We start from the raw sequence: 22,248 nt of genomic DNA, 5'->3' as shown, positions 1-22,248 counted from the left end.
ATCTGTCTTGCAGGAAGGGATATTGGTCAACTTAACAGTTTAAAGGTAAAATAAGCTGCATAATAGTACATATTACAATAATAAAATGTACAGTGTTTACAAGAAATATATTTTAGAAGCAAGATAGATGCATTTGCATCGAGGCGACCTTTTCAAATGCCACAACTATATTTATTTACTTTACATTCACTCTTGCAACAGGTCACAAGATGGGGGGGGTGGGGGGGGTGGGAGGGGTGTCACTAAGGTCAGGTTAACAGATCACTATGATGCACATCAAATACAACGAAATCAGTTTGTTTATATACATATATAATACATATACATGTATATTATACATATATGTATATAGTAAAACTCATCCAAAAAAAACCCCAAAACAAACAAACAAACAAAAAAAATCATCTTACCAGACCTGGCACAACCTACTTACCCATCAAAAATATGTACTTGTCCTTGGTAAGTAGAATTCTGCATGGCTGATTATATATTATATATACTCATTCATTAGCATCTGAGACATAAAAACTGAGGATTTAAACTCTGTTTTCGCTGAACAAACTCCCCAGTAATAAACATGGTGCCCACAAAAGCACAAAGGTAAGGCACAAGAGGATTCTTTTTATTTCTTTTCCTGTTGCAGAACAGTGTGCATCATGTTTACTTAACCATAAGGGGGAAGGGGGAGGGGAAAACAACCCAACGTGCATTATTTGTGCAAGTTCATGCTGCAAATCCATCGTTATCTACAAAGTGAGTTTCGGTAAAACCCGTGAGGCTGGCGCGCTCCCCAGCCTCACCTCCTACAGGCTATTGAGCTGGAGAGGTGAGATAAAAATCCTGGCAAGAGTGGGGGGACAGGGGGGTGGTTAGTAAAGTCAATCATCTTAGCTTTGCAACGAAGCTTCTCAGCAACCATTTTGCACTTGTGGATAAAGGTTACTCAATGCACAAAGCTTGGCATCACAAGATTGGCTGGCAGCTGTCCTCCCTCCTAGTTTGCATCAGCCAAAATTGTTGCAAGGAAGTAGGTACCTTTCAGAACTTTTCACAGGTAACTAGCTCACTAAAAGAAGTTATAAGGTCTCGGGAAATTCACTTAATCCCAATGGTATTTCGTTCACAGCCCTGGCAATTGGAGTAATTGTAATAAATACAGCTTTTCACAAAATCTTTTTCCAGTATCTGCCAATTGCTCCTTTATTGCTCACAAATTGTAATTCATTACAACTGGTATCAGACCTTTCACTCACACACACACACACACACACAAACCCCCTCAGAGTCAGGTATTTTAATATAAAAACCTATAAAAGATATTTAACCTGTATCTAACACTTCAAGGTATTTGGCCTCTTGTCATGTGGGACAGCCAAACCCATATAAAACATTAGGTTTCGAATAAAATAGGAAGCTTATTCACTGCTTCAATGCAGACACCCTCACAGAACACCACCACTGCTTGGCCACCATCAGCATTTACATTTATATACAAACCCTAACACATCTGCATTCAGTTCGGCTCTCCCCCCTTCACGCTTACATGGAACCACTCGTGTCAGATGAAACTCTTCCCATACCCTAGCTGCAGGGAAAAAAAAACAACCAACAAACAGATGTTTATACAGCAACAAAACAAAATGAAGTAAAGGGAAAAAAAACCAGAGAAAAGTGAATTTTGCTTGAACTTCTTCACCATCAGGAACTGTAGGGTTTGCTTGCCACAAAATACCCACGAGGTTATCTCACGGGAAGCTATGGGAACACATGAAGTCTTCTTTTCTCCATGCTTTTTTTTTTTGGGGGGGGGGGTTAATCAGGAACACTTCTTGGTGCAAAAAAACCCAGTAATGATGATAATAACAAAGATACCAGTCACCACAGCTGCAAATACATAATGAATTTGGTATTCCTCATGCAAAACCTAAATACATTGATTTACTATAGCCCCAGAAAACTTCCTGAAGCGATTCCTTTGTGGGATTTTTCCTCCCCCCATCTTTTTTTCCCCACCCCCCCTCTCTTTTTTTTGTTGTTAGCTCAGTATTACTGCCTCATTGCTAAGTCCCTTTGGAAACAAGATCTCTGGAACGGTCCAGCTTTTATTTCAATTCATTAAAGTATTACATACAAAAAAACCCCCAACCCCCAAAAAAGCACTAAAACAAACAAAAAAGGAAGACGGCAGCCGAACAGGAAAAGTCCCTGTTGCAAGTAACAGTCCTAGCAGTTGGAGAAAGTCTTCTCAGGAACCTCCCTGAGCGTTAGTTGTGCCTGTCCGAAGACGCAGGTGTGACATAGAGTTCATGTGTTTGTTTGATGGCTTCAGAGGAGTGTTACAAGTCAGAGCCTGGGGGAAACGGTGGTGGTATCGATCTAGTCGCAGGTATTTTACTGTTACCAGCTTTCCTATGAGGCAAAGGGAGAGAAAGAAAAGAGAAACCTTCTAGTGGGGCATTATTTACAGAACACAAGAACTAACCAGGTTGGAAAAGGCCTTCGAGATCATCGAGTCCAACCTATCACCCAACACCATCTCATCAACTAAACCATGGCACCAAGTGCCTCATCCAGGCTCTTCCTAAACACCTCCAGTGATGGTGACTCCACCACCTCCCTGGGCAGCACATTCCAATAGCTAATAACTCTTTCTGAGAAGAATTTCTTCCTAACATCCAGCCTAAACCTCCCCTGGCACAGCTTAAGATTGTGTCCTCTTGCTCTGGTGCTGGTTGCCTGGGAGAAGAGACCAACCCCCACCTGGATGCAATCTCCCTTCAAGTAGCTGTAGACAGCAAGAAGCTCTCCTCTGAGCCTCCTCTCTTCTCCAGGCTAAACATGCCCAGCTCCCTCAGCCTCTCCTCACAGGGCTGTGCTCCAGACCCCTCCCCAGCTTTGTTGCCCTTCTCTGGACACCTTCCAGCAACTCAACATCTTTCCTAAACTGAGGGGCCCAGAACTGGACACAGGACTCAAGGGGTGGCCTAACCAGTTTGATTTTGCTTCAGGACATAATAAACAAGCACATCCTTACACTAAAATTAGTTTACCAGCTGATGACTACTAGGAAGATCCCAGCTTTGTTACAGCTCAATACTTCAGATACAAAACATTTCAGCATTGAAAAAAAGAACTCCACCTGCACCCCTCTTCTGTCATTTCTACCCCATTCCTTACCATCAAACCACGAGCCATGTAATGCCTTGAAAGCCTTTCCAGCATACTCTGGAGAGAGACACTTGACATAGACACAACCCTGCATGAAGAAAGAGAGGTGTTTTGGTTTGGTTGGTTGGTTTTAAGTCCAGAGAAGGACACACAGACTCATCAGGATGCTACTGGGGAAGCACTCACCTCACGGGAATTTTTGTCAACAGCAATATGAACAATTCCATCATTATCACTGCATTTCTCCAAGATTGCTTCTTGAATTGCTAGGTGCCAGTGATCACCTATTTCCCTATGTAAACAATGGAAGATTGAATTAAGCACAATTATCTAAGTGTTCTGAATAATCTCCTCCTTCCCTACTGCACCTGGTTGTTCTATAAGGCGACACCATTTTCTGCTGAAATGCCTTTGGGACAGATCTAGTACTTCAGCTGCTGCATGTTCAGCAAATTTGGACCCAACAGCCCAACCCTAAGAATCAAAAGGAATAATCTGTACTTGGGGCAGGGGGAGAGGAAAAGGAGTGTCCATCATCTTCCTGTCTGAAACTGCAAGCAATCAAATATTCATCTTCCCACGTCTGCTCAGACAGGAGGGCTGTTGTTCCAAGGAGTAGGCTGTTCCTACTGTAGTGGAAGATCATAGAATCATAGAACCAGTCAGGGTTGGAAAGGACCACAAGGACCATCTAGTTCCAACCCCCCTCCCATAGGCAGGGACACCTCACACCAGATCGGGCTGGCCAGAGCCTCAAGCAGCTTGGTCTTAAAACACTTCCAGGTATAAGGCCTCAACCACCTCCCTGGACAACCCATTTCAGGGCTTCACCACTCTCATGGGGAAGAACTTCCTCCTCACATCCAGTCTGAATCTCCCCACCTCCAGCTTCATTCCATTCCCCCTAGTCCTATCACTACCTGAGATCCTGAGAAGTCCCTCCCCAGCCTTCTTGTAGGCCCTCTTCAGATACTTGGAAGGCCACAATGAGGTCACCTCGGAGCCTTCTCTTCTCCAGACTGAACAGCCCCAAAGATGACAGCAGAAAGGCCTCTGCCCCTTTATCACATCACCTCTACCAGTAGTCAGTGAAGCAACATTACATGTCAGGCTTCAGCAGGCTGGGTGACCTTGTTAGCTATTCAGAACACTGTTCATCACTCAAATAGCTATTCACTATCCCAAACAAAGCATCAAACTGCATTCATCCCCTAGGGCACTGAGAGAACATGCCAGTCTAGATCCAGAAAAAGAAGTTACTAAATATTAGATTCCAATCTGGGGGGTTTCCAGAGAAGTATTTTGGTGTCAAGACTGATCCATCTTTATGTACATCATTAGGAAAGACACAAGGCTGTGTATTTTTGTGAAGGTGTTGCAAGGGTCCTAATAAAATAAATCTAAGCAGAAAATAAACAGTCTTAATGCCCCTTTAAGGCTGCCTGAAGAGTCTCTACACACAAAACCCCCCACTGAACTTACTCTTTCAATAATACTGTCAAAAGCTTTGGGTAGTTTTAAAGTTTTCTCTATGCAAGGTTAACACTCTTGAAACATTTAATCTACCTTCCTTGAAGGTCTCTTCCAACCTGGCCTGGTCTATTCTATTCCTCCTATGGAATGTACACAGGGAAGTTAACAGGTCAAGGGATGTTATATCTGTCAGCTGGACTCCAAACACAGCACTTGAGGGACTCTGGCAACATGGAATGTCAGATTTGTTTCTGTCATTTGACCTTGACTGGTCAAGATGATACCACTTGCTCAGGCAGATCTCGTGCAAGCAAACAGAAGCACAACAAGGACACAAGGGTGCAAAAGAGATGCAAATAAAAGGTCCTGCTGGGAGAGAGACTTCCCAGTGGAACACACGTACAAATTTCATACCCTGCAAAAGCTAGGAGAAGCATCCCACTCAGGTGTGGCAGTTTAGGCTGGGTGCCTCCTGTTGCTGCCACACAAGATACACCTCTGGTGCCCTGGGTGTCCAGCCCAGTGGATGGACACAGGGAATAGCCTATTTCATATACCCATAATGTCCTGCTCCCTATAAATCTATCAGCAAGGTCTCACACTTCCTCTTTCTTTCTTCTCTCCCTACTCCTATGAGAGATGCTTCCCTATCTGGTAATGGTGGGGGAGTAGTTCAAGGCCTCTTAGGCCTGGCTAGGCCTAATGCCAGAAGGAGAAGGAGGAAGGGCAGTCTCCGATCTGGCCAGCTGAGATTAGCCTAAAAGTAGAAGGGTGGAAGAAAGAACCCTTGAGGTCTTGGGTATTCCCTCAGGCAGGGAGAAGGGGAATGCTGGGAGGCTTTTGGGTATGCTGTGAGGGACTCTGTGTGCTTTGGGATCCTTTTGGTCACTCTGCTTGTAGCTTCTGTAAAACACTCACTGCTTTTCCTTTAAACTTTCCATCACTTCTGCAATCCATTTGTCTGAGTCTCATTTTTTTTTTCCTGCCTTGGTGGGAGGCAAGGGAGGATCTGCCTCAACATGGGACATCAGGCTTTTTTCTTGACTAGATAGCTCAAAATGATGGGAATATACAAGTGGGGTTTTTTCCCCCCTTCTCTTACAGCACAAACAGCAGCATTTTCTAAATAACATGCTGTGCTCAGGCTGTTAGGGAAATAAAGTCATTCCAAGTTGCAAAAGCCAGGACTTTCAAAAGATCCCCTCCAACCCAAACTACACTATGCTTCTATGAAATCTTGACTTTGGTGCATTCCCTCCCAGCCCAGGACTCATGTCCCAGACTTGAGAACCATGCTGTCATCAGCAGAAAGACAGCTAACATAAAAAGAGATCATACTGCAGGAAATAGGCAATCTCTGCTGCTGTGTATTCTTCCCAAATACTGAGCACACTCCATTAGTACTCCCAAGTGCTCATTTCCTGTTTGTAAATCAAGCAGCAGTGTGTTCTCAGTCCACTCTCCTTTCTGTGTTTTGCAGACCTGGGAACATGAAACATCAGGAGTTTTCCCATGATGAAAGTGGCTCCCAACAGGAATGATTTGTCCTTTCCTGGCCCTTCACAGGTATGTTCATTAGTTGTCTGGCAGGAATTCTATCCATGCTTTATAAACAATTCTTTTTACTGACACAGAATCATAGAATTGGCAGGATTGGAAGGGACCTCAAGGATCAGCCAGTTCCAAACCCCCCTGCCATGGGCAGGGACACCTCACACTAGATCAGGTTGCTCAGAAGGATCACTATACCTCAGGAACAAGGCCTACAATTTCAGTTTTGCTCTCCCTACTGAAATGTAAAAGTTATGAAAAGCCACAGCTGGGGTCTGTGCCCACAACGGTCAATGAGTCTTAAAAAGTACTCATAGAATTATAGTCCTAGAATTGTCAGGGTTGGAAGGGACCTCAAGGATCATCTAGTTCCAACCTCTCTGCCATGGGCAGGGACACCTCACACTGCATCAGGTTGCTCAGAACTACATCCAATCTGGTCTTAAAAACCTCCAGGGATGAGGCTTCCACCACCTCCCTGGGCAACCTGTTCCAGTGTCTTACTACCCTCAAGGGGAAGAATTTCTTCCTAACATCCAATCTGAACCTCCCCATTGCTAGTTTTGCTCCATTCCCCCCAGTCCTATCACTACCTGACATCCTAAAAAGTCCCTCCCAAGCTTTCCTGTAGGCCCCCTTAAGATACTGGAAGGCCCCAATACGGTTTCCTTAGAGCCTTCTCCTCTCCAGACTCAATAACCTCAACTCTCTCACTGTCTCCATAGGAGAGGAGCTCCAGCCCTCCTCTATGCTAGGGATAATGCTGTCCTTGGATAAAGTAGTTAGCAGCTTTCCAATTAATAAGGGAAAGAAGTAATTGTGGCTAGAAACAGAGATGAAGATATAAATCCAACTTTTGCAATCACTTGTGCCCATGGTTCTAGTATCTCCTCTTATTTCCTGTTACTCTGTATGCAAATCTAATAGCTCTTATTTTTACCTTCTCATGTTCTTCAGTCCCAATTAGCATCTTAATTTTCCCCCTTGTAAAATCACATTAGGGAGCAAATTACTTCAGAGGAGTTATTGGAATCCCTGTATCTCTTTGGAGGACAAATCAGGATTCAAAGATCAGAAAGAATTAGCTGACTTAAACTGTGTTTTAGTCCCCAACTCCTAACATGTTCTAGTCCACAGCCAGTGGGGATGTAGCAAGATAGTGGAGTGGATGAAGTTTTAAAAGACAACAAAACAAATTATTATTCTTCCTTGATTCTAGGCACATGAAACAAGGCTGCTTGTTTAGTCATACATGGTACCTACTCTAGAATTTTATCTGAGTATTAAAACCCAATACTCTGCACCAATTTGTTTAAAACCATTTGCTTGCAAAGTAGGCACAGTGCCTTAAGTAACACATGATTTAAATTCTTCCTCTTGAATGCAAACTCAGCAAGCTCTGTCACACAGTCCAAACATTCCAGAATAGGATCACAGGATGTCAGGGGTTGGAAGGGACCTCCAAAGATCGAATCCAAGCCCCCTGCCAGAGCAGGACCATGAAATCTAGCATAGGTCACACAGGAACACATCCAGATGGGTCTTGAAAGTCTCCAGAGAAGGAGACTCCACAGCCTCTCTGGGCAGCCTGTTCCACTGCTCTTTGACCCTCACAATGAAGTTCCTCCTCATGTTGAGGTGGAACCTCCTGTGCTGTAGTTTCTATCCATTGCCCCTTGTCCTATCACAGGGTGCAACGGAGAAGAGTACTTTACAATTAGAAACTTGAGTCTGGTGCTAGGCCAGGAGTCTCCCCATCAACTGATACAACTGAATGCTTCCAAAATTAACTGAGAAAGATCAGTTGTTGCTCCAAGGAGTCTGACTAAATGCCACACTCCAGACCTTGACACAGGTACACAAAGCAAGGCAATTAGGACAGAAGACAGAGTAAGATTATTTGTGCCTTCTCATAAATGTCAAAAGGAAGATTAATTTAGTGCAACCCATGTGCTCCTTTTCAGGTGTTAATGTTTACCCACTTCTTGCAACCCCTCCCTCTCTTGGAGGAAAGAAATGTGCTCTCCCAAAAGGAGCTAGGAGTACAGAGAGAGAACTGGGTTTACTTACATAACTGGATCAAACATGTTGCGAATCTTTAGGCACGGCGTCAAGCTGTTTGGTGGCGAATTTCTTCTATCTAGATGAAATGCTGCAAAGAAAACCAGAGTTAATAGTATTTCTTGAGAGGCCTACTACTATCTAGACAACAAGTGGCAACTTTTGTACATTAACCTTTGTCTGGGTTTACACAGAAGAATACTTTGCTTCATATATGACAAAAGCTACAAGCAAGTTAAGTTCCTCACAGTCTTCTGCTGCACTGAAAAAAATATTTAACTGATTTAACTGATTTTGATACAGATTTCTCTTTTTGTACTTAAAAAAGATGATGTACTTTGTTACATCCAGGCCACAGCACTCAAAAAGAATTCAGGATATTCACAAAAATGCCATACAGTTGAAAAGTATTTGAGTTGCATCTCTAAGAAGACAGTCTTAACATCTGGAGCAAATGTTTGGAGCTGCAAGTTAACCCTTCAGTTTTAATAGAATAGACCAGACCAGACCAGGTTGGAAGAGACCTTCAAGATCATCATGTCCAACCCATCAACCAATCCAACACCACCTAAACAACTAACCCATGGCACCAAGCACCCCATCAAGTCTCCTCCTGAAAACCTCCAGTGATGGTGACTCCGCCACCTCCCCAGGCAGCCCATTCCAATGTGCAATCACTCTCTCTGTATAGAACTTCTTCCTAACATCCAGCCTGAACCTCCCCTGGCACAGCCTGAGACTGTCCTCTTGTTCTGGTACTGGCTGCCTGGCAGAAGAGACCAATATCCGTCTGTCTACAACTTCCCTTCAGGTAGTTGTAGAGAGCAATAAGGTCACCCCTGAGTCTCCTCCTCTCCAGGCTAAGCAACCCCAGCTCCCTCAGCCTCTCCTCACAGGGCTGTGTTCCAAGCCCCTCACCAACTTCGTTGCCCTTCTCTGGACTCGTTCCAGCAAGTCAACATCCTTCCTAAACTGAGGGGCCCAGAAATGTACACAGGACTCGAGGTGCAGCCTGACCAGTGCAGTGTACAGGGGCAGAATGACCTCCCTGCTCCTGCTGGCCACACTGCTCTTGATGCAGGCCAGGATGCCATTGGCCCTCTTGGCCGCCTGGGCACACTGCAGGCTCATGTTCAGCCTACTGTCAACCAGTACCCCCAGGTCCCTCTCTGCCTGGCTGCTCTCCAGCCCCTCTGACCCCAGCCTGTAGCTCTGCATGGGGTTGCTGTGGCCAATGTGCAGAACCTGGCACTTGGATGTGTTCAATCTCCTGCCGTTGGACTCTGCCCATCTGCCCAGCCTGTCGAGGTCCCTCTGCAGAGCCTCTCTACCCTCCAGCAGATCAACTCCTGCGCCCAGCTTGGTGTCGTCAGCAAATTTACTGATGATGGACTCGATGCCCTCATCCAGATCATCAATAAAGATGTTAAAGAGCATGGGGCCCAGCACTGATCCCTGGGGCACACCACTGGTGACTGGCTGCCAGCTGGATGTGGCACCATTCACCACCACTCTCTGGGCTCAGCCTCCAGCCAGTTCCTAACCCATCGCAGTGTGCTCCCATCCAAGCCATGGGCTGACAGCTTGGCCAGGAGTTTGCTATGGGGAACGGTGTCAAAGGCCTTGCTGAGGTCCAGGTAGACTACATCCACAGCCTGCCCCACATCCACCAGGCGGGTCACCTGATCATAGAAGGAGATCAGGTTGGTCAGGCAGGACCTGCCCTTCCTAAACCCATGCTGGCTGGGCCTGATCCCTTGGCCACCCTCTAAGTGCTGTGTGATTGCACTCAGGATGACCTGCTCCATAATCTTGCCTGACACTGCTTGATGAATTTGCATTTCCCCCACCTTGGGGGCAATTCACTGCCTATTTGGCTAAGAAACAAGGAGATGCTTAGATGGATGTTGCATTGCAGTCACAAGTGTCAAGGAGCACTCCACAAGAACGCAGCTTCTGCAACCCTAAATGCTCCATACGCACAATCAGAAGCCTGCAAAAACGTGAAGTGAAACACATCAGAGGCTAAGACAGATGTCAGAAGAAAAGCAGAAATTATAAACAACAGAATAATTCTTTCAAAGCTGAACAATCTGAAATTGTAACAATAGACTGCTCTGGGAGTTGCAACAGAAGACTGGACCGCGAGAGAAAAAGAATAAAGGAGCCCTTCAGATTCAGATGAGAGTTCCGTGCCTTGAGAAGGGCCAGCAAGAGAAGTGGAAGGGGATAACCTGGTCAAAGAAATTCCAAGACTTGAAAGCAGTTTTACTCTGAAAACTTGAGAGTAATAGATTCCAGAGTTTAAACACAAGATTAAAAACACTAACAAGGCAAACCGATGTTCCACACTGATGCTAATGCCTCTCCTTTGCAATCCCTGCTTTGGAAAAGTCTGAAAGATTCAAGATGCTCTCCTCCAAGCATTACAAGTGTCAGTTTTGGGCAGATGACACTGGAGATCCATGACACCACAGATCTATGCCTCTTACTACTGACCTTTTAAAATAAAATCTTGACAATAATCCAAAACAAATGTATGGACACTGCTGTCACAGGCTCACAGGATGTCAGGGGTTGGAAGGGAGCCAAAGAGATCATGGAGTCCAACCCCACTGCCAGAGCAGGAGCATACAATCTAGCTCAGGTCACAGAGGAACACATCCAGACAGGCCTTGAAAGTGTCCAGAGAAAGAGACTCCACAACCTCTCTGGGCAGCCTGTTCCAGTGCTCTGTGAGCCTTATAGTAAAGAAGTTCCCTCTTGTGTTGAGGTGGAACCTCCTGTGCTGCAGCTTACATCCACTGCTCCTTGTCCTATCCCAGGGAGCAAGTGAGCAGAGCCTGTCCCCACCCTCCTGACCCCCAGCCCTCAGATATTTATAAACATTGATTAAATCCCCTCTAAGTCTTCTCTTTTCCAGACTAAAAAGCCCCAGGTCCCTCAGCCTCTCCTCATAAGGCAGTTCTAGTTCCCTAATCATTCTCACTGCCCTCTGCTGGACCCTCTCCAGCAGATCCCTGTCCCTCTTGAACTGGGGAGCCCAGACCTGAAGGCAGTCACCAAAATAAAAGCTGTGACATGTAGAAGAAATTCACTCATGTGGCAGACATCACATGTGAAAGACCAGCACTAATCAAGAAAATATTCACTGCCTGCAAATACTGCAGAGACTAACTTGCTCCTTATGCAAACCTCTGAGGGGAAAAACAATGAAACAAGCCAAAAGCACCCCACACAAGAATGACTAAATAAATAAGGACATTTTCACAGAATTGTCAGTGTTGGAAGGGACCTCAAGGACCATCTAGTTCCAACCCTGCTGCCATGGGCAGGGACGCTTTCCACTAGACCAGGTTGCTCAGAGCCACATCCAGCCTGGCCTTAAAAACCTCCAGGGGTGGGGCCTCTAAATGGACTTCAAATAAATGGGCTTACTTATTCATATAGGTTGGCTCCAGTGGATCAAGGGGGAGTGAAATGTCACCAGCAAATTGTACACTGGGGCACCACACCATACCAGAGAAGGTGATCTGGGGGGAGGCCTGGTCATGGATCTGCAAAGGTGTGGCGTTGAGGAAATTATGTGCTGATTGTTAATAGCTAGGTTTATTCAGCACATAGTTTTAATCCAAGGATGAAGTATGGTGAGGTTATGTGAAGAGAGAGACACAGTCTCAAGCTGTGCCAGGGGAGATTTAGGCTGGATGTGCGGAAGAAATTCTTCGCAGAAAGAGAGATTGGCCATTGGAATGTGCTGCCCAGGGAGGTGGTGGAGTCACCATCACTGGAGGTGTTTAGGATGAGCCTGGATGAGGCACTTGGTGCCATGGTTTAGTTGATGAGATGGTGTTGGGTGATAGGTTGGACTTGATCTCAGAGATCTTTCCCAACCTGGTTAATTCTGTACTCTGTGAAAGCCAACTGAAAGCACTAGGGATGTATTTTTCCCATTGATTTCAACAAATTACACTTTGGCATGATTGAGACTATTTTCCAGCTGACAATTCTCTCCTATTTTGAAAGCACTTCTCATATTTGTCCATCATCCTACAATGATCTTAGCTACACATTTTTATTTCTCTCAGAGATCCATCTACTGTATCCAGTAGGCAGTATTTCAAAGTACACTAGACTTTATTCTGACACACTAGAAAAACCCCAAACTGTCAGTCAAAAACCAGACTGCATCTTGAAGGACTGGGCAAAATGCCACACTGATGCTTGAACTCTGAATGCTAACAGTAGAGCCTAGGTGTTGTGCTCCACCACAGAGCACTGCCAGATTTTAGAACAGAATTAGAATAGAATAGACCAGACCAGGTTGGAAGAGACCTTCAAGATCATCACATCCAACCTATCATCCAACACCACCTAATCAACTAAACCATGGCACCAAGCACCCTATCAAGTCTCCTCCTGAACACCTCCAGTGATGGTGACTCCACCACTTCCCTTAGCAGCCCATTCCAATGGGCAATCACTCTCTCTGTGTAGAACTTCTTCCTAACCTCCAGCCTAAACCTCCCCTGGTGCAGCTTGAGACTGTGTCCTCTTGTTCTGGTGCTGGTGGAATGGAATAAAACCACAACTGTGACTTTGAAATTGATTCAGAAGATTCAAACCCAAGAATTCATTCTGATTTGATACACACCGAGTTTGTTCAGGACCTGGCAGTCTTGAGAAGTATCTAGACTAGAAGTATCTAGTATCTACATTCAAACATCAAAACTGGAGCACAAGCTTAAATCCAGCTGATTTACACTTCCAGAAATGAAGTAAGAAAGACACACATACAGAATACCTAACATCAGGAAAGAGACATCTGTGCAAGAAGGGTAAGACTTAGACAATGGGACTATTCTCATCACTCATATGAAAAACAAGAAGTGAAACAGAAAGAGCCTTTGCATATGACAATAGACTTTGACCACTGACTACCAAGATACACAGAGACCAAATATGTGTGCCATTTCAGACACCCCTATTTCCATGTCCTCTTATTTATTAGAGCCAAAATGTGTCACTTCCATTCTCAACAGGTATTTGCTGAACTAGAAACATAACGAAAAACCTAGGAAAACTGCCACCAAAAGAGTTGAAACAGGACAGATCCTAACATATGGAGCAGAAGCCCTATGAGGGGAGGCTGAGGGAGCTGCAGTTGCTTAGCCTGGAGGAGGCTCAGGGGAGACCTTATTGCTGTCTACAGCTAGCTGAAGGGAGGTTGCAGCCAGGCGGGGGTTGGTCTCTTCTCCCAGGCAACCAGCACCAGAACAAGAGGACACAGTCTCAAGCTGTGCTGGGGGAAGTTGAGGCTGGATGTTAGGAAGAAATTCTTCCCAGAAAGATAGACTAGCCACTGAAATGGGCTGCCCAAGGAGGTGGTGGAGTCAACATCAGTGGAGGTGTCTAGGAAGAACCTGGATGGGGTGCTTTTTGCCATGGTTTAGTTGATTAGATGGTGTTGGGTGATAGGTTGGACTCTATGATGACCTCGAAGGTCTTTTCCAACCTGGTTAATTCTATTCTATATCCTATTCAGCAGAAGCATAGGAGTCTGAAGTACATCCTCTATAGGCAACATACAGCTTGAATCCACAGCTAAGTATTGTTTTGCCCACATTCACAGTGTGTTAAGGTAGGTGTCAGATCCTCAAGCTCAGAGGGTACAGAACACTACCTACTAGAGCAGCTGTCTTTCTAGGAAGTTTTAGAAACTGCTGTTGTGTTGAATGTGCCTTGAATGTAGTAAATGTAGTAAAGCAGCAACTGAGCTCTTGCACACTGAGAAGTCATCCAGATGAAGGAAGATGCATTCTGATTTCTAATACAGGACAGTGTTATGAAGTGGTTTATAGTACAGTAAAATGCAACAAGAAAAGCTGAGTATTAAAAGAGAAATTTCAGAACTGATGTGTCATGTTTCATAGCCTGTACTTTACAATGAACTATGTAGAACATTCAGCCTTATAATATACATAGCTTGCTGAAGCTATATTGAATTTAAGTTTGGGGAGGGGGATAAAAAAAAGCAATCCTGACAGTATTACAGAGACAGCTGTTGCCAAAAGCCACCATTTCTGCACTGGGCCTAAAGCATTTCCACATTCCCAACAGATGATATCCTGAAAAGAAAAGGCTCTGCAACACTCAAACCTGCTATTCACATCCTACTAACTGAAAATCACCTAATACAGCTGCCACAGAAGAATGTGATGTTACTAACAGTACAAGACAATGACTGAAGAACCTCAAGCCTGCAGTACTTTTTGAAGACAGCAGCCCTCATTTCCAGTGAGTGATTGAAAATTACCAATGTAATGCTAAAAACCAGCAGCACAACTTTGAGAAGTACAGAATGATATCCCAACATAGTATTTTGAACAGACAAGCAAGAAACAGGTCCCAAGTCTACTGGAAAAAAAACCCCACCTCATCAGATAATGTGCCAAGTATCTGTGAGTGTCTGAAAATGTTTGGCTTTTCAGGATGAGAGAGAGAATTGTTCATTTGTGGTTTGAACTTGCAGAGAGCAACATTTCAGACCTGAGGGCTGAAAGCATACACAGAACTCAGGAAAACACCAAAGTGGCCTGGGACAAAACCCAGAATGTTAGCAGTATTTTTACTCAGGCAATCAAGCTTACTTCAGCACAATCCTTCCAGGCCAAAAAATCAGTCTCCAGAAAGAAAATACTCATACTGGAAGGAGCTACTTTAAACTGGACCCTCTTTTATAGGGAACAACAAAACCACTGTTTCTTACAAATTAAAAAATGTGTACTAGTAACAAGCAAAAGAAGGAAGCCTATTACTACTTGCATTAGAATAGAGTAGAATAGAATAGACTAGACAAGGTTGGAAGAGACCTTGAAGATCATCGCGTCCCACCTATCAACCAATCCAACACCACCTAATCAATTAAACCATGGCACCAACCACCCCATCAAGTCTCCTCCTGAACACCTCCAGTGAAGGTGAATCCACCACCTCCCTGGGCAGCCCATTCCTAAGGGCAATCACTCTCTCTGTATAGAACTTCTTCCTAACATCCAACCTAACCCTCCCCTGGTGCAGCCTGAGACTGTGTCCTCTTGTTCTGGTGCTGGCTGCCTGGGAGAAGAGACCAACCTCTGCCTCTCTACAACCTCCCTTCAGGTAGTTGTAGAGCGTAATAAGGTCTCCCCTGAGCCTCCTCTTCTCCAGGCTAAGCAGCCCCAGCTCCCTTAGTCTCTCCTCATAGGGCTGTGTTCCAAACCCCTCACCAACTTTGTTGCCCTTCTCTGGACTCGTTCCAGCAAGTCAACCTCCTTCCTAAACTGAGGGGCCCAGAACTGGACACAGTACTCGAGGTGTGGCCTAACCAGTGCAGTGTACAGGGGCAGAATGACTTCTCTGTTCCTGCTGGCCACACTGCTCTTGATGCAGGCCAGGATGCCATTGGCCCTCTTGGCTGCCTGGGCACACTCCTAGCTCATGTTCAGCCTACCATCAACCAGCACCCCCAGGTCTCTCTCTACCTGGCTGCTCTCCAGCCACTCCGACCCCAGCCTGTAGCACTGCATGGGGTTGTTGTGGCCAATGTGCAGAACCTGGCACTTGGATGTGTTCAATCTCCTGTCCCTGGACTCTGCCCATCTGCCCAGCCTGTTGAGGTCCCTCTGCAGAGCCTCTCTACCCTCCAGCAGATCAACTCCCGCCCCCAGCTTGGTGTTGTCTGCAAATTTACTGACGATGGACTCAATGCCCTCATCCAGATCATCAATACAGATGCTAAAGATTAGTTAAACCAAAGTTAGCATGCTCCAGATCATACATGAGAATGCAGTTGCTTGCAGCGGGGATTTTTGTATTCTTTAAGTGGGGCTGTGAAGGGTAGAAAGAAATTGAGGTGTTGTTTTATTTAAACTAGTCTTTTTTTTTCCAGCATGTAGTTCAATACTATAGAAGTAATGCAGGATACAACCTTGGTAACCTCAGATCTACAAAGCTGAACTAAGAACCACTCCCCTCCTGTCAAAATAACCTTCTGAGTTTATAAACCAGAACACTCCACAGTGTTTATTTCACTCCCACTGAAGAGATAACACAGCATTACAGAAGCACATAAGGCAAGACAGACTCTTGTAAGGAGTCACAACATGTAAGAAACTGGCAATTAAGCCTTCATTTAAATATTTACCCTCACACTCAGATGTTGACAGAAATAACCATTTGTTTTTACTGCAACCCCAAACTCAAGTCTTACAGCTTCCATTTCCCATGAACCAAAAGACAAAGCCACACACCCCCAAAAAGCAGCTTAATATGAAGAAAGGTTCGAAGAAGAAGAACTAGGAAAATATGACCTCTGCACACAGACAACTGCAAACCCACTGGATTTTTGCCACTTGGTTCCATGATAAAGCTGAAAAGTGGCAGAACAGTGCAAAATCCATGTAGGACAACATTCTCTAGTAAAGCAAATGCTTTGCTGGACCACAGAGTTTGAAACACAAAAGCACAGTGTAGAAAACATTTATGACAGGAGGGAAGCATTAAAGAGAGATGCTCAAAATAGGCATTCTGTTGATTGAGAAGTGCTTTGTCCCAGCAGTTTCCCTTTCAAAATAAACATCTCTTCCTCCAAACTGTCTTTAGGTGTCTGACTGATTACTTAACAGTAGGGAACTCCAGTCTGCAAGCTCCTATTTACCTGCTGTCAGATACAACCAACTACATTATGGCCAGTAAGTATAAAGCATGAATTGACCAACTAAAAAGCTAGGTTTTTTTCATTCATGAAAATGGAACAAGGAGCTCATGTTGGCTACATGTCCTCTGCAGCAGCTATAGAAAAAAAGAATATCTCATTTTACTTGAAATCAAGGCAGACAGTGAATAGATAGAAAAGGTATCCTTTGAACAAGGTAATGGAGAAAAGGCACTGACAGTTCATACTTAAAGGTGAGAGAGAAAACAGGAATTTCATGTTCAAGTAACAAAATGGTTTAGGCATCTAACTCTTAAAGGACAATTATACATTTGCTAAATGGCATAAGCTTCAATACCTTGGCCTTGCCACACTTTGGATGGTATTAGTAAAATCTTGTCACAGGCTGCAGAAGGTTGCATCCACTTCCACACCAGGAACTCGGCACCACCTATTCTTCGTGTCTCTGTGCGAACTCTAGACTCATTTGCTGCAAGGAAGTCTACTGCTCTAGTCCAGACTTTTCCCATCTTCCTCCTTAAAAATCAAAGCAAGAATTACAAATCCAGCATGGTAACCACCTGCACAGGTCATATACACCACCTAAGAGAAAAAAATTGTTTCTGAGCAAAGCCTTTGACACTGTCCTGTACCACATCCTGGTCTCCAAGCTGGTGCAGGATGGGTTCCATGGATGGATCATTCAGTGGATAAAGAATTGGCTTGATGGGCACACACAAAAGGTGGCTGTCAATGGGTCCATGTCCAAGTGGAGGCCAGGGAGAAGTGGAGTCCCTCAGGGATCAGTCCTGGGACCAGTCTTGTTTAACATCTTTGTTGGCGACATGGACAATGGCACTGAGTTCACCCTCAGCAAGTCTGCTGATGACACCAAGCCGTGTGGTGCAGCAGACATGCTGGAGGGAAGGGATGCTGCTATCCAGAGGGACCTTGACAGCCTGCAGAGGTGAATCTATGACAACCATTCTCTTGCTCCATTTGTCAGTAAGAATCACAGGAGCACAGGATTTTAGGGGTTGGAAGGGACCTCTCCAAAGATCGTCGAGTCCAACCCTGCTACCAGAGCAGGACCACAGAATCTAGGGCAGGTCACACAGGAATGCATCCAAAATATTACACTAGGCAACCTCCTGAAATGAGTGGGCCTGTTTTTACTACTTTTTCTTACTCACACCTAAGGAAATGCATTACTTTTAGTGAGAACATACCTGTCCTGAGGTGGTATTAGAGAATCACGCACGTGTAAAATAGGCATGTAGGGCTGCAAGTCTTTGTTTTCAGAACAGGCCTCGCTGTGACTCCTTAGAACATCTGAGGACACCATAAAAAAAAGAGAGATTATAACTATGTTGTTCATACCAACATTCAGAACAATATCAATTCTGGCCATGAACAGCCAACTCTGACGACTTCCCAGTTTCAGTATTGAGGCATTTCAAAGCCTTTTTCCTCCTAACCATAATGAAAGCAAATCAAGCAAACCAACCTCACACACAGTGCCTGTAAGTATAACTTTGGAATAAAGGAGTTTCCATGGTTCCTCTTGCTTGATGCTTTTAACTGCTAGTCAAGACAGCCACCTTTGAAAACAAAGTGCTTTTCTCTCACAACAAAACTTAATTTGCAAGCAAAGAGGTAGGAAAATTGTAAAACCAGGAAAACAGCTCCAATTCCTCTAGTATCTCTGTATTTATTATGAACACACAATCACAGAATGTTAGGGGTTGGAAGGGATCTCAAGAGATCATCCAATCTCACAACAGAGCAGGATCACCTAGAGCAGAGCACACAGGAACACATCCAGGCGGGTCTTGAATACCCCCAGAGAGGGAGACTCCACAACCCCTTTGGGCAGCCTGTTCCAGTGTTCTGCCACCCTCACAGGGAAAATGTTTTTCCTATGCCTCAACTTTCACCCATTGCCCCTTCTCCTGTCATTTGGTATCACCCAGCAGAGCCTGACTCCACCCTATTGGCACTCACCCTTTACACACTTATAAACATGAATGAGGTCACCCCTCAGTCTCTCTAAGCTACAGAGCCCTCAGCTCCCTCTGTCTCTCCTCATAAGGACCCTTAACCATTTTTGTGGCTCTGCATTGGCCACTTTGAAGCACCTATGACTGCCACAGGTCAAAGCAGTAAGACAATGTAAGTAAAAATGCAGCCCAAAACAGAGCCTAAACCCCACAAACTACTGCAAAGATTGTGGCTTCTAGCAGAAAGGCAGAATTTCAGAGCTCTGTTATGCTTTCTATTTTAGTGACAATTTCTTCACAAACTAACAAATTAAAAAGCTGCTTTTTCTCTGAAAAGCCAGCAAGGGTAGAAATGAAAGGTAACACATTTTAAGAGCAAGTGTTTTCACCAAAGACAGCTGAAAACACAGCTACAGAAAGCAGCATGCCACCGTGCGTCCCTGTCAATAAACATCACGTTTATAACTGTTTTCAGCAGTAACATAAATTGCTACAGACTTGGTGATGTTTTATTATAGCCACATTGATGCAACTTGTGAACCACAGAATTACTGAGGCTGGAACAGACCTCTGAGATCAAGCCCAGCCTATGACCTAACACCACTACATCCACGAGACCATGCCACCAAAGTGCCACGTCCAATCTTGCCTTAAACACCTCCAGGAACAGCGACTCCACCACCTCCCTGGGCAGTCCATCCTGGTGTCTAATTCCCCTTTCCTTCAGGAAGTGCTTCCTAACATCCAACCTAAACCTCCCCTGGCACAGCTTCAGGCCATGCCCTCTCATCTTGTCACCAGTTGCCTGGCACAAGAGCCTGACCCCCACCAATCTTTATACCGAAAGCTCTGAATAGATTTAAAGGAGGATTGTAAATATAAAAACTTAAGAAAACACATGATCCACACAGTTGATCAAGAACTCTAACAGCATGGTGACAGGCAGAAAACACAACTGAATTAATGCCAGCACTTTGAAAGCTTACACAGAACTGATTGATACGCATCAGATGGGACTCAAGAAGCCATACCTATGATTTTCACTACCATATCGTACATCTGTCTTGTTTCTTCTTCCTCTTTTGCCCAGCGGTATTTCATGTAGTGCAAGACTCCCCAGACAACTGCTATACCTGCATTAAGATGCACAATACTCTTTAAACAACAGTGGAACATGAGTTACTTAAAAGTTTAGAGCACATGCTCCAGGAGCTGGCTGAAGTAGGTAACATTTGGAAGTGTTTTCTATTTCAGAGCTAGCAGACCAGGCTGTGCTCTTCATCAGTATTTCACAGTTTGCCAACACTACAACCTCTCAAATTTTGAAGAGCAGTTACATTTGAAAATAGAGACAGCAGCATTTGAAAATACATATAGAAAAACACTTCAGAGTTTCAACAACAGCCTGGTATCCCATGATTGACATTTCACATTTTGCTCATTTGTGAAGGGAAAAAAACCCTGTAAGGCAATTAGATTGGAAAGAGTCAAACTTGTATCAGAAGTCACATAAACTGACAATTCAGAACATGTTAAGATTTAAAAATGCACAAATATTCACTAATTTCACAGAATTGTCAGGGTTGGAAGGGATGTCAGGCACCATTAACTCCCCTGCCATGGGCAGAGACACCTCGCACTAGATCAGGTTGCTCACAGACACATCCAGCCTGGCCTTCAAAACCTCCAGGGATGAGGCTTCCACCACCTCCCTGGGCAACCTGTTCTAGTATCTCACCACCCTCATGGGGAAGAACTTCTTCCTAACATCCAATCTGAATCTCCCCACTTCTAGTTTTGCTCCATTTCCCCCAGTCCTATCACTCCCTGACACCCTCAAAAGCCCCTCCCCAGCTTTCTTGTAGCCCCCTTCAGATACTGGAAGGCCACAAGAAGGTTTCCTTGAAGCTTTATTCACAGGTAAGTCACATGTTTTAGATATACCAGTCAAAACTGATTAACTGATTAACTTGGACTACTTCAGTTCAGCTACAGATTTAATTAATGTTTTGTTTGGGTGGTTTTCTTATCAAAGTCCTGCATGCTCTTTCTGTGCTAAAGATTGTTCCCAAAATGGACAAACTAGTAGGGAAGGGCAGCAGCATAAGCTGAAAATAAAAATCTTAATCCTTCTTCTGTGTCAGGCTGAAGGCACCACTATGCCCATGATCTCTTAAAAATTACATAGAAAAACCCACTGGATGTTAGGGGTTGGAAGGGATCTCTGGAGATCATTGAATCCAACCCCCCTGCCAGAGCAGGACCATACAATCTAGCTCAGGTCACAGAGGAACACATCCAGATGGGCCTTGTAAGTCTCTGGAGAAGGAGACTCCACAACCTCTCTGGGCAGCCTGTTCAAGTGCTCTGTGACTCTTACAGTGAAGTTCTTCCTCATGTTGAGGTGGAACCTTCTGTGCTGTAGTTTACATCCAAACAAAACCAAACCATGCACACACAAATTACAGTTAAATTGATTTTTTTTCTCCCTCATCCCAGTGCTCCTAAGGCTAATACAAGGAGGCTGAGGGACACCAGTTTAGACCAAACTGGGTGTTAAATTAATCTAATATTTATACTATGTTTTATTTTTCAAAAGGTGCTTCATATTAACCTGAATTACAGAGGAGAAAGCTGAGACATGGAGCAATTTGCTCTGCATGACTGATGAGCTCAGTGGTTGTCTTGGATACTGAGTTTCCTTTCCCCATCCCAATTCAACCCTCATATTGACTTATCTGAAACATGGCAGTTTGCCTTTGATTTTAGTTCATGTTAAAAGCTAGAGAAGGAGACCTCAAGTCATTTGCCTATATGAATGCCATTAAGACACTGGGATAAACCATTTATTAAATATTCAATAGGTGCATGAGATAAGCTCTGCATCTTCAATGTCAGCCACATGGAAAGGAATGAAGTGCCTGCACTCATCTGTACCATATTTTTATGCCACACAGTTTTCAGTATGGTTAAGAATTAAATCAACTTGAAAGAACTGGAAACTTTTAACTAGAGAACTATCAAGGCCTAAATGAGTTAGTCTTACTGAAGGATTAGATATATTTTGATAATATAGAGGTAAGAGATTTTTGGTGACAATTGTACTGGGTATCCAACTTTTCCTGAAACTAGGAAAGTAATCTCATCTGCAATCCTGTTTCCAAAGCTTCTGGAACAACAGTGCAACGTTCTCAAAACTAAGGCTATCATGTCTGTTTACTAAGCATTTTGCCTCTTTGCATCAGTTCACCTTGGAATTTTTGTAAGCCATAAGGTATTGCTTTGAAAGGGGAAAAAACC

General features: G+C 44.4%; 1 protein-coding gene across 1 annotated transcript in view; it reads right to left on the bottom strand.

Moving 5' to 3' along the window:
* Positions 1–2,035: 2,035 nt before the first annotated feature.
* LEMD3 (LEM domain containing 3) overlaps positions 2,036–22,248 on the bottom strand; it is a 58,425-nt gene continuing 38,212 nt past the window's right edge. The window contains exons 7-13 of the mRNA XM_054178202.1: positions 19,980–20,081; positions 18,178–18,280; positions 17,307–17,485; positions 8,263–8,344; positions 3,355–3,460; positions 3,178–3,256; positions 2,036–2,409 (exon numbers count right to left, since the gene is read on the bottom strand). Of these exons, the coding sequence (XP_054034177.1) occupies positions 2,246–2,409; positions 3,178–3,256; positions 3,355–3,460; positions 8,263–8,344; positions 17,307–17,485; positions 18,178–18,280; positions 19,980–20,081 (815 nt within the window). The 3' untranslated portion in view covers positions 2,036–2,245. The remainder of the gene's footprint in view (positions 2,410–3,177; positions 3,257–3,354; positions 3,461–8,262; positions 8,345–17,306; positions 17,486–18,177; positions 18,281–19,979; positions 20,082–22,248) is intronic.

The sequence above is a fragment of the Dryobates pubescens genome, chromosome Z, assembly GCF_014839835.1.
Source record: "Dryobates pubescens isolate bDryPub1 chromosome Z, bDryPub1.pri, whole genome shotgun sequence".
Classification (NCBI taxonomy): domain Eukaryota; kingdom Metazoa; phylum Chordata; class Aves; order Piciformes; family Picidae; genus Dryobates; species Dryobates pubescens.
Note: the sequence above shows the minus strand (reverse complement) of the source record. Positions and strands in the feature narration are given on the sequence as shown.